Source organism: Stegostoma tigrinum, chromosome 17 (assembly GCF_030684315.1).
Source record: "Stegostoma tigrinum isolate sSteTig4 chromosome 17, sSteTig4.hap1, whole genome shotgun sequence".
NCBI lineage: Eukaryota > Metazoa > Chordata > Chondrichthyes > Orectolobiformes > Stegostomatidae > Stegostoma > Stegostoma tigrinum.
The window spans coordinates 53,554,762-53,568,063 of record NC_081370.1 but is presented as its reverse complement, the minus strand read 5'-3'; the positions used below and the strand labels follow the sequence as shown (position 1 = coordinate 53,568,063).

Here is a 13,302-nt window from a genome sequence, read left to right as displayed (position 1 = left end):
GAACTTTTTATACTTACATCAATATCACTGCATCAGAATTGCTAGTATATTTACCTCACACTGTTGTTAGTTAATTCAAGGTTGCATTGCAAATGTATGTAGACAGTATGCACAGCAGAAGCAATAAGGATATCACAGTAGTTAGTTTTTACTAAAGAAGTGTTTTCAAAATGAATTGTAGATTCCTTAAATCTGGAAAAAAGAGATGCTAACAGTTGTACAGTACAGAGACTTTGTCATTGCTTTTCAGTATTTTCTTGCAAATTCTCATAAGGTGCCCTTGCCTTATACCCTTATTATGACTTAGAGAGAGTTAAAAAATTAACCAACAATTTAGAAGAAGCTTTACATTATTTTTCCGAATGACTGGTTGGTATGCATGGGACTTATGCATACGTCTATATTTGAGCTAACCCAGATGAGAGTGAATCTTCAGCTTTCTTTACAGCATCAGCGACCTTCTGCTAACAGCAGCTTAGGACAGTTTCCCTGCACAGTTCAGTAAAACTCCCGGTGGATCAACTGGGTCCATTTTGCGCACAGTAACTGTGGGTTTAAGTGCTGACAATATACTTGAAGCTTTAAATAAGAACAGATAAAGCACAAAGAAGCTTTACTCTGATTGAATAACAGAGGCCGAAATAAAAATAACATGGTGCAATGGTACCATTACAAAGCAAATTAAAACAAAGTTGCTGGAAAAGCTCAGCAGGTCTGGCAGCATTTATGGAGGAGAAAACAGAGTTAACGTTTCGGGTTCGGTGACCGTACTTGAGAACTGTTCTGAGGAAGGGTCACCGGACCCGAAATGTTACTCTGTTTTCTCCGCCACAGATGCTGCCAGACCTGCTGAGCTTTTCCAGCAACTTTGTTTTTGTTCCTGATTTACAGCATCCGCAGTTCTTTTAGTTTTTATAAAACAAATTAAAAGGTTTTTGACTATGTAATACAAAAAGTCAGAAGTCAATTAAAATTCATTTATCAATCGATATACAATTTTCTGCAAATTTCCTTTGTGCTTTTAATTTGTTCTCTTTTGGGATGTGGACATCAATGGTGAGAACAGAACTTTGGGGCCATTCCTAATTGCCCTTGTACTGAGTGACTTGTTACACAATTTCAGAAGGCAGTTAAGATTTAGTTGTGGAATTGAGTTACATGTACACCTGACCAGGGGGGCAGAAAGCAGATGGAAGGTAAATTTCCCTCCCTAATATATCGTAGTGAACCAGATGAATTTTTGAAACCCTCATGATGACCATTATCAATATCATTACAGCAGATAATTCCAAAGGAGGAGTGAAGTGTATAAAGTTATGAAAGGCACAGGCAAGGCAGATAGGGAGAAAATGTTTCCCTTAGTACAGGGGTCAATAATACAGGTGGCACAGTTTTTAAGTAAGCAGGGGGGCGGTTTAGAGGGATTTGAGGAAGACTTGTTTCATCCACAGGGTAGTAGTTATCTGGATTTCATACCTAAAAGGGAGGTAGGGGAGGGAACTCTCAAACCATTTGAGAAATATTTAGATGAGTACTTGAAACTCCATAGCATATTAGGCAACAAGCCAAGTACTGAATTTTTGATGGGCTTTCGGTGACTAACGTGAACTCAATGGACCGAAGGGCCTCCTTCTATGCTGTTAGAACTTTTAGAACACTAATGGTTTAGTTTCTAATTCCAGATTGTAAAAGTTGGTAAAAGACCACATGACAATTCACTGGGAAAGTGCTGATGTAATTCAATCCACATAAAATGCCATAACAATCAAAAAAGGTCTTAAAATAAATAAGCATCAGACTGAATTTAAATTCTGTATCACTAGAGCATTAACTCGGATTACTGAACCAGAGACATTACATTTGTAGCGCCTTAGCCATAAGTTATTTCAGCTGTTGGAGCTGCACGGCAAAATATTTAGTACTCTCAAGTCAAAAAAAGGAGTAATAAGAAGAACAACTTTTAAGAACAAATCCGAGTCAAAAAATATATTTAAAGAAACAGAATTCAATTAGGGTCACAGAGACCAAAAACCTCCCTTGACCTGGAAGTGGGAGGAGCAATGGGATCTGGGTTTCATTGTACACCAGCCACTGAAATTAAGGATGCAGGTGCAGCAGGAGGTGAAGGCAAATGGTATGTTGGCCCTCATAGTGAGCGGATTTGAGTACAGAAGGGATGTCTCCCTGCAAATGCTCAGGGCCTTGAAAGATCCACACCTGCAGTAATGTGAACAGTTTTGGTATCCCTTGTGGATGAGGAAGTGCAAAGAATATTTACCAGACTGATTCCCGAGATGGCAGGACTCCTCAGTTGAGCCCTTACTCTTATCAGTATTTTAAGCTGAATATGGATTGTAAAGTGATGCACTCAGGAAATTCACATCTTGTCTACACTGACTGTGAGGCAGTCATCCACTCCTTACATCATTGACCTACAGGATAACCAATTCTAGAAACATGCTATCTAATAAACTCACAGCTTTACAGGTGGAGTGCCGGCTACTCAAGCCACAAAGTCTGTGATTCATGCTGCGCCAGCTAACACTTCTACACATGTGACTGGTGGGGAAGTGAAGTGGTCTGGAGCTCCCACATGATGCAAAGTATTCTCTTCAAAAGTGAGTTGCCCCATCAAGCCCTTGATAATTAGGCTAATAATTGACTTAAAAGAAATAAAAAGACTCATGAGCTATTCATCAATGGGTTGCTTCCTTCATGCCAATGTCACCCTATCTTAAGGGGAGGGTTGTGGAGAATAAATTAAGAATTCTCTTACTTAATTCCTTCAGATTTTTACTTGCTGAAAATATGAAATGCTTTAGTGTTATCTCCTGTTATGCAATTTAAACATTAAATCCTTAGATCTAAGTAATTACTTCAACATTGTAACTATATAATGAATAATAAAATTGACTTTTTTATCCTAATTAATTCACTTGGTCTTAAACTTATAGATGGCTAATTTAAATTAAGTGAAAATTTACATGTGTCCCAAGTGACTTATCGTGCTGTGATGTCACTTTAAGACAAGCCATAATTGCTCTAGTTAATCCTGTATCAGATCACTTAGTGCAACAAAGACTCTGATCTTTCTTGTGACCATAGAAAGCAGCACATATACCCAACAAGCAATTAGTTCTGTTAAAATGCCATCTCTATTTATTGACTTCTTGTACTCTATACACCGTTGTTCCAGATATGCCAGAAACAAAAAAAGAACACTAGTGCATTAGCAAATCTAGCATGTTGCACAAGCAACGGTTCTTACCTCCATGAGGGACCAGATTTAAATTAAATTTCAAAAATGTGAAGTACTGCTTTGCTTCTGATAACAGGGATGGATAATATTGGCACATGTTCCTGCATAATTACATCCCCTTTTGATCTGGAAATTTTGGGTCCAAATCTACACTACCAGAGTTTAAAGTTTTGACTGGCAGTACTGAATTTATAGTCTGAAGAAATTAACATTTACACTTAGACTATACAAGCTTTGGAATGCTGACACATAGGAAAAGTTAAATAAAAATCAAAAGAACTGCAGATGCTGTAAATCAGGGAAAAAAAAGCAGAAGTTGCTGGAAAAGCTCAGCAGGTCTGGCAGCATCTGGAACAGAAAATCAGAGTTAAAGTTTCGGTCTGGTGAGCCATCCTCAGAACTGATAGTAGCTGGGAAAACATCAATTTATATGCAGAAATAGGGAGGGGGATGGGATAGGGAGTAAATGATAGGATTGAGCCCGAACAGAAAGAAGAACAGCTGGATAGACAAAGGGGTTGATAATGATCTGGCTAGGAGGGCGAGTAGTTGTTAAGAGGTTGCCTGGTGGCAAAACTGTCTTCAAAAGAGTTCTCAATGTTTATGAAAGAGACTAAATCATCAAGGTCTTCAAAAAAGCTGAACAAGCTACAGCAGAGCAGGATAACACGTAGTTGCCAACACAACATATAACCTCACATTATTTTCATTAAATCAAACAAATTTATGGTTTATTCTTGTAAAAGTGGTAAAAGACAACATGACAATTCACTGGGAAAGTGAAGTAACTCAGTACACATAAAACGCCATAACAATCAAAGAAAGAGCTTAAATTAAATAAGCATCAAAAACTATTATAAGCTTCAAAACCACCACATTTGTACGATTAGTTAGTATTAATACAATGCTCCTGGATTCCATTTTTCTCTAGTGCTTTATACTTAGAATCATCAAACAAACTTTACTTATTGCTCCTTGTCATGGTGGGTGTGTGATTTATTTAAATTCTAATATCATTTATTTTTGAGTTTGGATTTTTGATTTTTGAACTGGTAGCATATGAGGTTGTGTGTCTCTTAAGAGGTTTAATGATTAACTTGTAAGTTTTCTATAGCCAAATGTGATTTCTTTCAGAGCAGTTTGAGATAGATAGCCTCCAAGAACTAATGGGTTTTGGATACATTGGAAGAATTTATAAGCAAGCACAGCAGACAATGTATTACATTAGGCTTTCAGATGGAAGAGTTTGGTTGCAGCTTTTTTAAAGCTTGGGGTAAACACCATACAGCTTGAACCTTTCAATTTTAGTTTCAGTTTGAAGCAGTTCTGCAGAAGGCTCAGCTGAATTTGGATCTTTAAAGCAGTTGCTCCTGAGAAAAGGTGAAGATCATTTGGATTTGGTAAAAATAGTTCACCTCAGATAAGGAACTTAGCAATGCTTCCAGACTAGAAGTATTTGGATAAAACCCTGAAAAAGAGTTAGTTGAAGCTGTACAAAATGCTCCAGAAAGAAGCAATCAGATTCTTCAGTCTGGAAATTGAAGTCACAGTTAAATTAAGGCTATAGAGGTGATAAAGCATTATAAAAAGTATTTTTGGAAAACAGAGTGTTTTGAGTCTGTGAAGCACTGTCTTTGGAAATAATGGAACTATATTTTAATGCATTTCAAAATCTTAAATTTGTTTAATTTATTCCATTTTATCTTAATTTACTCTACATAAACTTTTGTTTTATCATTTTCACTATTGTATGCTTATGTTTCAGTGTGAGATCACTTTCTTTTAAACCAGCAAAAGAATCCATCATGCCCAATTTCATTCTGAAGTCCGATTGTCCAATAATAACTTTAGCTGGGAAGTATCATGAAGCAATTCATTAAAAGGTCATTTTTAAATCCTTCATTTTTCTAAAAAAATCCTAGTAAATTTAGCAAAAATGATTCTCACTGTTAGAATGTATTGGCAAATATGTATAGGTCTTAAAATTTTAATATTAAACAACAATGTTACTTACTGATACATCTGGGAAACCTGTTTTGCAATTTCATGTGCTATTGGATCTCTGTCCAAGGCAAACACCGAGATGTCAGAAGCTTGGGAAAGGATCATTTTTGTGTGGCCTCCAGCCCCAAAAGTCATATCTAAATATGTCTAGGAAAAAAATTAGCAAAATATGTCAAATAAATTAGAGTAAGAAAATATTCTAATGAAGCAATACCCCAAAAGCCGTACTTTCCCAACACCTACGAAACACAAAGCATTCTCCAGTTGAAAATAAACCTATTTGTTTAAGTGAACATTCTATTCATGAGCAGATGAAAGCTATATACACAAGTGGGCAGCAATGGGCTTCTCTTCATCTTTAAATTAGTAAACAGCTCCTTCAAACAGTGAATGGCATCTTTTCTCCATTCTAACCATCAAAGTGAGGAAAATATTAATTAATTTCCTGTTGCAAAGCAATTTGGGATTTCCACAAATCAATAATGGAACATTCATGTCTGTCCAGCAATGTAAGAAGCAACCTCTATTGGTTATGCGGATTTCTAGTTTAATCTGAAATAGAGTCAACTGGCTTGCTTTCCATTTTTATCAGTGGGGTTCAGTACATGCTGAACCTCAAATATGACATTAGACCCCATGAACCTGTTCTGCCATTCGACAGAATCATGGCTGATATCTGGCCTAACTCTGTATACCTACCTTTGGGTCACATTCCTTGAAACTTTTACTTAAAAAAAAAAATTAAAACTAACAAATGATTAAGCATCAAGTGCCTTTTGTGAAAGACAGTCCCAAACTTCTATCAATCTTTGTTTGTAGAAATTCTTGCAAACATCCTTCATAAGTGATCTGACCATAAATTTGTCAATAAAGAATACTTCCATCTTTCAGGGAAATTACGAATGGCCTATGGTCACTGGCGCAATTAGTGATGCCCACATTCCATGACAAATATAAAAAGGAAATCTGGAAATGTTTACTGGTCTGCAGGAATGAAGATCAGTGAACTCTTCCTTAGTTTATGACAGAGTAGATCGGAATATTAGAAAGTGGCAATACAGCAGTGTGAGAAGGTAAATTTTTGACCAAAGTTAAATTACTTCCAATACAGGCAGGCTTAAAATTGTCCTTCGTGATGGGTGATTTCATAGAAACCTTCAAAATTCTAACAGGACCAAGTCAGAGTAAACACAGGAGGGGTGTTCCCACCAACTAGGGAGTCCAGAATCAAAAGGTCACAAACTAAGGATATAGGGTTAGGCCATTTAGGGCTGGGGTAAAGAGAAATTGTTTTAACCAAGACAATAATGACCCTATGGAATCGCTCTGCTCAGCATGTGGTTAAGGCCAAAAGATTGAACATCTTCAAGGAGTTAGAAATTGGTCCGAGGGCTAAAGGGATCAAAGGGTATGCAGAAAAAGCAGGGACAGGCTACTGAACGGGATGATTAGCCATGATCACATGGAACGGCAAAGCAGAGTTGAAGGGCTGAATAGCCTAATCCTGCTCCTATTTTTCATTTTTCGATGTGAAATCACTCCATACAGTGAAGGGTTTGGGTAGATGAAACGGGAGAAGAGTTGTAAAATCGGATTAAGGAATAAAAGTTCAAAAACAAAATGAGTCCAGATTTCTAAGTACACTGCCAACACAGCAAACACTCACAAAGTATTGCAGCAAAAGACAGCACATTCCTCCACGTAAAAATTAGTCATAAAAGACTCATTCAAAAAGCTTTAGCATAAACAACTCTGCCCGCCCACTGCTATTTAGTTTTGTTTTTAAAATCAAGAAGAGACCAAGCAAGAGCATATACAAACAAAAACCTTTCAAAAGAATGATTCAATTTTTTTTGGTAAATTCATTCTCATGATGCGAACATCACTGGGTAGGCCAGCAGTTATTGCCCACTGCTAATAGTTAAGAGTCTTTACTACGGATCTGGAGTCACACATCAGCCAGAGCAAGTAAAGATGGCAGCTTCCTTTTCTAAAGGATTTCAGTTCACCAGATAGGTTTCTTCCCCAACAATTCACAACGGTTTCACTATTTTCAGAGATAGTAGGAACTGCAGATGCTGGAGAATCTGAGATAACGAGGTGTAGAGCTGGACGAACACAGCAGGCCAAGTGGCATCCCGCTCCTATGATGCTGCCTGGCCTGCTGTGTTCATCCAGCTCTACACCTTGTTATCTCGGTTTCACTTTTTTAATTTGTTCACGGGATGAGGGCATTGCTAGCCAGGCCAACATTTATTGCCCATCCGTAATTGCCGAGAGGGCAATTAAGAGTCAACCACATTGCTGTGGATCTGGAATCACACGTAGGCCAGACCAGGTAAGAATGGCAGTTTCCTTCCCTCAAAGGACATTAGTGAACCAGGTGGGTTTGTTCCAACAATTGATTCGTGGTCATCATTAGACTCTTAATTCCAGATAATTTGAATTCAAATTCCACCATCTGCCGTGGCAGGATTCAAACCCAGGTTCCCTGAACATTATCTAGATTATCAGTCAAATGATAAAACTACTAGGCTATTGCCTTCCCAAGTCCATGCACGGAACCCATACTGAATATGTAAATTGGATACAAAATTGTCTGAGCCATAGAAGACAGAGGGTGGTTGTGGAGGGCTGTTTCCCTGACTGGCAGTCTGTGACCAGTGGTGCTCTGCAAGGATCAGCATGGTGACAGAGATAATGGGAACTGCAGATGCTGGAGAATTCCAAGATAATAAAATGTGAGGCTGGATGAACACAGCAGGCCAAGCAGCATCTCAGGAGCACAAAAGCTGACGTTTCGGGCCTAGACCCTTCATCAGAGAGGGGGATGGGGAGAGGGAACTGGAATAAATAGGGAGAGAGGAGGAGGTGGACCGAAGATGGAGAGTAAAGAAGATAGGTGGAGAGAGTACAGGTGGGGAGGTAGGGAGGGGATAGGTCAGTCCAGGGAAGACGGACAGGTCAAAGAGGTGGGATGAGGTTAGTAGGTAGCTGGGGGTGCGGCTTGGGGTGGGAAGAAGGGAAGGGTGAGAGGAAGAACCAGTTAGGGAGGCAGAGACAGGTTGTACTGGTTTTGGGATGCAGTGGGTGGAGGGGGAAGAGCTGGGCTGGTTGTGTGGTGCAGTGGGGGGGAGGGGACGAACTGGGCTGGTTTAGGGATGCAGTAGGGGAAGGGGAGATTTTGAAACTGGTGAAGTCCACATTGATACCATTGGGCTGCAGGGTTCCCAGGCGGAATATGAGTTGCTGTTCCTGCAACCTTCAGGTGGCATCATTGTGGCAGTGCAGGAGGCCCAAGATGGACATGTCATCTAGAGAATGGGAGGGGGAGTGGAAATGGTTTGCAACTGGGAGGTGCAGTTGTTTGTTGCAAACTGAGCGGAGGTGTTCTGCAAAGCGGTCCCCAAGCCTCCGCTTGGTTTCCCCAATGTAGAGGAAGCTGTACCAGGTACAGTGGATGCAGTATACCACATTGGCAGATGTGCAGGTGAACCTCTGCTTAATGTGGAATGTCATCTTGGGGCCTGGGATAGGGGTGAGGGAGGAGGTGTGGGGGCAAGTGTAGCATTTCCTGCGGTTGCAGGGGAAGGTGCCGGGTGTGGTGGGGTTGGAGGGCAGTGTGGAGCGAACAAGGGAGTCACGGAGAGAGTGGTCTCTCCGGAAAGCAGACAGGGGAGGGGATGGAAAAATGTCTTGGGTGGTGGGGTTGGATTGTAAATGGCGAAAGTGTGGGAGGATGATGCGTTTTATCCGGAGGTTGGTAGGGTGGTGTGTGAGAACGAGGGGGATCCTCTTAGGGCGGTTGTGGCGGGGGCGGGTGTAAGGGGTGTGTTGCGGAAAATACGGGAGACGCGGTCAAGGGCGTTCTCGATCACTGTGGGGGGGAAGTTGCGGTCCTTGAAGAACTTGGACATCTGGGATGTGCGGGAGTGGAATGTCTTATCGTGGGAGCAGATGCGGCAGAGGCGGAGGAATTGGGAATAGGGGATGGAATTTTTGCAGGAGGGTGGGTGGGAGGAGGTGTATTCTAGGTAGCTGTGGGAGTCGGTGGGCTTGAAATGGACATCAGTTACAAGTTGGTTGCCTGAGATGGAGACTGAGGGGTCCAGGAAGGTGAGGGATGTGCTGGAGAAGGCCCAGGTGAACTGAAGGTTGGGGTGGAAGGTGTTGGTGAAGTGGATGAACTGTTCGAGCTCCTCTGGGGAGCAAGAGGCGGCGACGATACAGTCATCAATGTACCGGAGGAAGAGGTGGGGTTTGGGGCCTGTGTAGGTGCGGAAGAGGGACTGTTCCACGTAACCTACAAAGAGGCAGGCATAGCTGGGGCCCATGCGGGTGCCCATGGCCACCCCCTTAGTCTGTAGGAAGTGGGAGGAGTCAAAAGAGAAGTTGTTGAGTGTGAGGACGAGTTCAGCTAGGCGGATGAGAGTGTCGGTGGAGGGGGACTGGTCGGGCCTGCGGGACAGGAAGAAGCGGAGGGCCTTGAGGCCATCTCCATGCGGAATGCAGGTGTACAGGGACTGGACGTCCCTGTACACTGGAACTCCCCACCTACGTCCGTGACACCACCCACGCCCTCCACCTCCTCCAGGACTTCCAATTCCCTGGCCCCCAACACCTCATATTCACCATGGGCGTCCCCACCTATACTCTCTCCACCTATCTTCTTTACTCTCCATCTTGGGTCCGCCTCCCCCTCTCTCCCTATTTATTCCAGTTCCCTCTCCCCATCCCCCTCTCTGAAGGGTCTAGGCCCGAAACGTCAGCTTTTGTGCTCCTGAGATGCTGCTTGGCCTGCTGTGTTCATCCAGCCTCACATTTTATTATCTCAGCATGGTGACAGAGAGGTTAGCACTGCTACGTCACAGCGCCAGGGACTCAGGTTACCACTAGACTTTTAATTCTAGATATTTTTTCTCTCTTCTGCACCCTGTCCAAAGCTTCCATATCATTGATATATTCCGACAACCACTACTGTGCACAAAGCTCCAAATATGGCTTGATCAAAGTCTTGCAACATAACTTGCCAGGTAAATAAGTACTTATCTCAACTAAAATTACTTTTATTAAGCACCTCTAATGTAGAAAAAGCATCACAAAAGATACTTCATTGTGGCCTACGAAAAGGGTCAGAGATATTTGATCATTTAATTTAGTAAAACAGTTAATTCAACGTAAAATTAAATTTTCCACATCTTCCTGGAAGCACAATGCATATTCACTGCTTATTTGTGCAGAAAATTTCAGAATAGCTCAGACAACAGTTAGAAAGTAGTTTTACCACTTACACTATTCTGATCAATTACTTTTAAACAGCTTTACTTGTCACAACAGCGTTTCACTAAATACATCTTCACTCTTGCATGAGCAAGGTAATTCCGTTTCATATGAAAATACTTACATATTTATTCATCACAATCAGATAAAGGAATTTACTGCACAAGAGAGTGATAAATTTCTCGAATCTAATACAGTTGAAATGTTCTTTGTTTAAATATCAGTCTCATTTCCGGCATAAGATATTCTACAGATTCACCACCCTTTGAGCAACAAAATTTCTCCTGATCTTCGTCCTATTTCATCAGCTCCTTATCCTGAGTCTATGTCTGGTATTTTAGATTCCACAGTAAGTGTAAACAATCTTGCAGCATGTACCCTGTCAAACCACTTCAGAATCCTGTATCTTTCAAAGAAATCATTTCTAATTCTTCTATACCCCAGGGAATGTAAGCCAAATTTACTCTTATTGTAGGAAAAGCCCCTCAACTCAAAGATAAATTTAATAAACTGTGACTAACCATCTGCACTGTAAGTCCTTTCCTCCTCGCATCACAGTCAATACCTCAGCCACGGCATTTTGCATGGTCTTTTGGCTCCTGGGATTTTTTGAGGAAATGATGAAGATAATTGATGAGGCTAAGGCAGTTGATGTTGTCTACATGGACTTTACTAAAGCATTGGACAAAGTCCCTTATTGTAAGCTGGTCCAGAAGATCCAACTGCACGGAACCCATACTGCATATGTAAATTGGATACAAAAAATTGTCTTAGCCATAGAAGACAGAGGGTTGTTTCCCTGATTGGCAGTCTGTGACCAGTGGTGTTCTGCAAGGATCAGCATGGTGACAGAGGGGTTAGCACTGCTACCTCACAGCGCCAGGGACCCAGGTTCGATTCCAGCCTTGGGCGGCTGTGTGGAGTTTGCACCTTCTCCCCGTGTCTGCATGGGTTTTCTCTGGGTGCTGTGGTTTCCTCCAACAATGTGCAGGTTAGGTGGCTTGGCCGTGCTAAATTGCCTGTAGTGCTCAGGGAGGTGTAGATTAGATAGGTTATAAGGGGATGGGTCTGGGTGGGATGCTGTGAGGGTCGGTGTAGACTTGTTGGGCCAAAGGGCCTGTTTCCACACTGTCGGGATTCTATGAGGATCAATACTGGAAGCTCTGTTGTTCGTAATATATTAACAATTTGCATGAAAACGTAAGTGGTCTGATTGGTAAGTTTGCAGATGACAAAAATTGGTGAAATTATGGATAGCGAGGAGTAATATTAAAGGATGCAGCAGAAAAAGATCAGCTGGAAAATTGGGCTGAGAAATGTCAGATGAAGTTTAATTGAGACAAGTGAAAGGTATTGCATTTTGGGAGGTCAAATGCAAGAGGAAAGTACACTGTAAATAGCAGGACCTTCAGGAGCATTATTATACAGAGGGATCTTAAAGTCCAAGCCCACAGCTCTCTGAAAGTGACAACACAAGTGGACAAGGTAGAAAGATGATGTATGGTATGTTTACCTTCAAAGGTAAGGGCACTGAATATAAAAGTTGGCAAATCATGTTGCAAGATTTCGATCAGGCCATATTTGGAGTATTGTGCACAGTTCTGGTCGCTGCAATATAGCAACAATGTGGAAGCTTTGGAGAGGGTGCAGAAGAGGTTTAGCAGTGTGTTGCCTGGTTTGGAGTACATTAGCTTTAAGGAGAGGTTGGGATAAACTTGAATTATTTTCACTAGAGCTTCGGAGACCGAGGGACAACTTGATAGAAGTACATAAAATTATGAGAGACATGGATAGGGTGAATAGTTGGAATCTCTTTTCTGGGGTGAAAATGTCAAACAGTAGGGGAAATAGGTTTAAGGTGAGATGGGGAAAAATTAAAGTAGATGTGCAAGAAAAGATTTTTTGCATAGAGAGTAGTACAGGTATTTCTGCTATAACATGCGTTTCATTAATGTGACTTGGCTGTAACGCGATTAATGAATAGAACATAAAACATAGAAAAATACAGCACAGTACAGACCCTTCGGCCCACGATGTTGTGTCGTGGAATAATCCTAATCCAAAAATAAAATAACCTAACCTACATTCCCCTCAATTCACTACTGTCTATGTGCATGTCCAGCAGTCACTTAAATGTCACTAATGACTCCACTTCCACGACTACCACTGGTAAACTATTCCATGCGCTCACAACTCTGGGCGAAGAACCTCCCTCTGACGTCTCTTCTATACCTTCCTCCTAACACCTTAAAACTATGACCCCTCGTGGCAGTCAGTCCTGCAATGGGGTAAAGTCTCTGGCTATCGACTCTATCCACGCTTCTCATTACCGTGTACACCTCGATCAGGTCACCTCTCTTCCTCCTTCTCTCCAGAGAAAAAAGTCCGAGCTCAGTCAACCTCTCCTCGTAAGACAAGCCCTCCAGTCCAGGCAGCATCCTGGTAAACCTCCTTTGCATCCTCTCCAAAGCCTCCACATCTTTCCTATAATAGGGCGACCAGAACTGGACACAATATTCCAAGTGTGGTCTCACCAGGGTTTTATAGAGCTGCCGCATAACCTCGCGGCTCCTAAACTCAGTCCCCCTGTTAATGAAAGCCAAAACACCATATGCTTTCTTAACAACCTTATCTACCTGGGTGGCAACTTTGAGGGAGATATGCACTTGAACGCCAAGATCCCGCTGTTCTTCCACACTGCCGAGCATCCTGCCTTTAATCCTATATTCAGCATTTAAGTTCGACCTTCCAAAATGCAT

General features: G+C 41.6%; 1 protein-coding gene across 1 annotated transcript in view; it reads right to left on the bottom strand.

Moving 5' to 3' along the window:
• The window catches only part of mettl15 (methyltransferase 15, mitochondrial 12S rRNA N4-cytidine), a 118,182-nt gene that overhangs the window by 53,680 nt on the left and 51,200 nt on the right, over nucleotides 1–13,302 (bottom strand). The window contains exon 2 of the mRNA XM_048545702.2: nucleotides 5,274–5,410. Within this exon, the coding sequence (XP_048401659.1) occupies nucleotides 5,274–5,410 (137 nt within the window). The remainder of the gene's footprint in view (nucleotides 1–5,273; nucleotides 5,411–13,302) is intronic.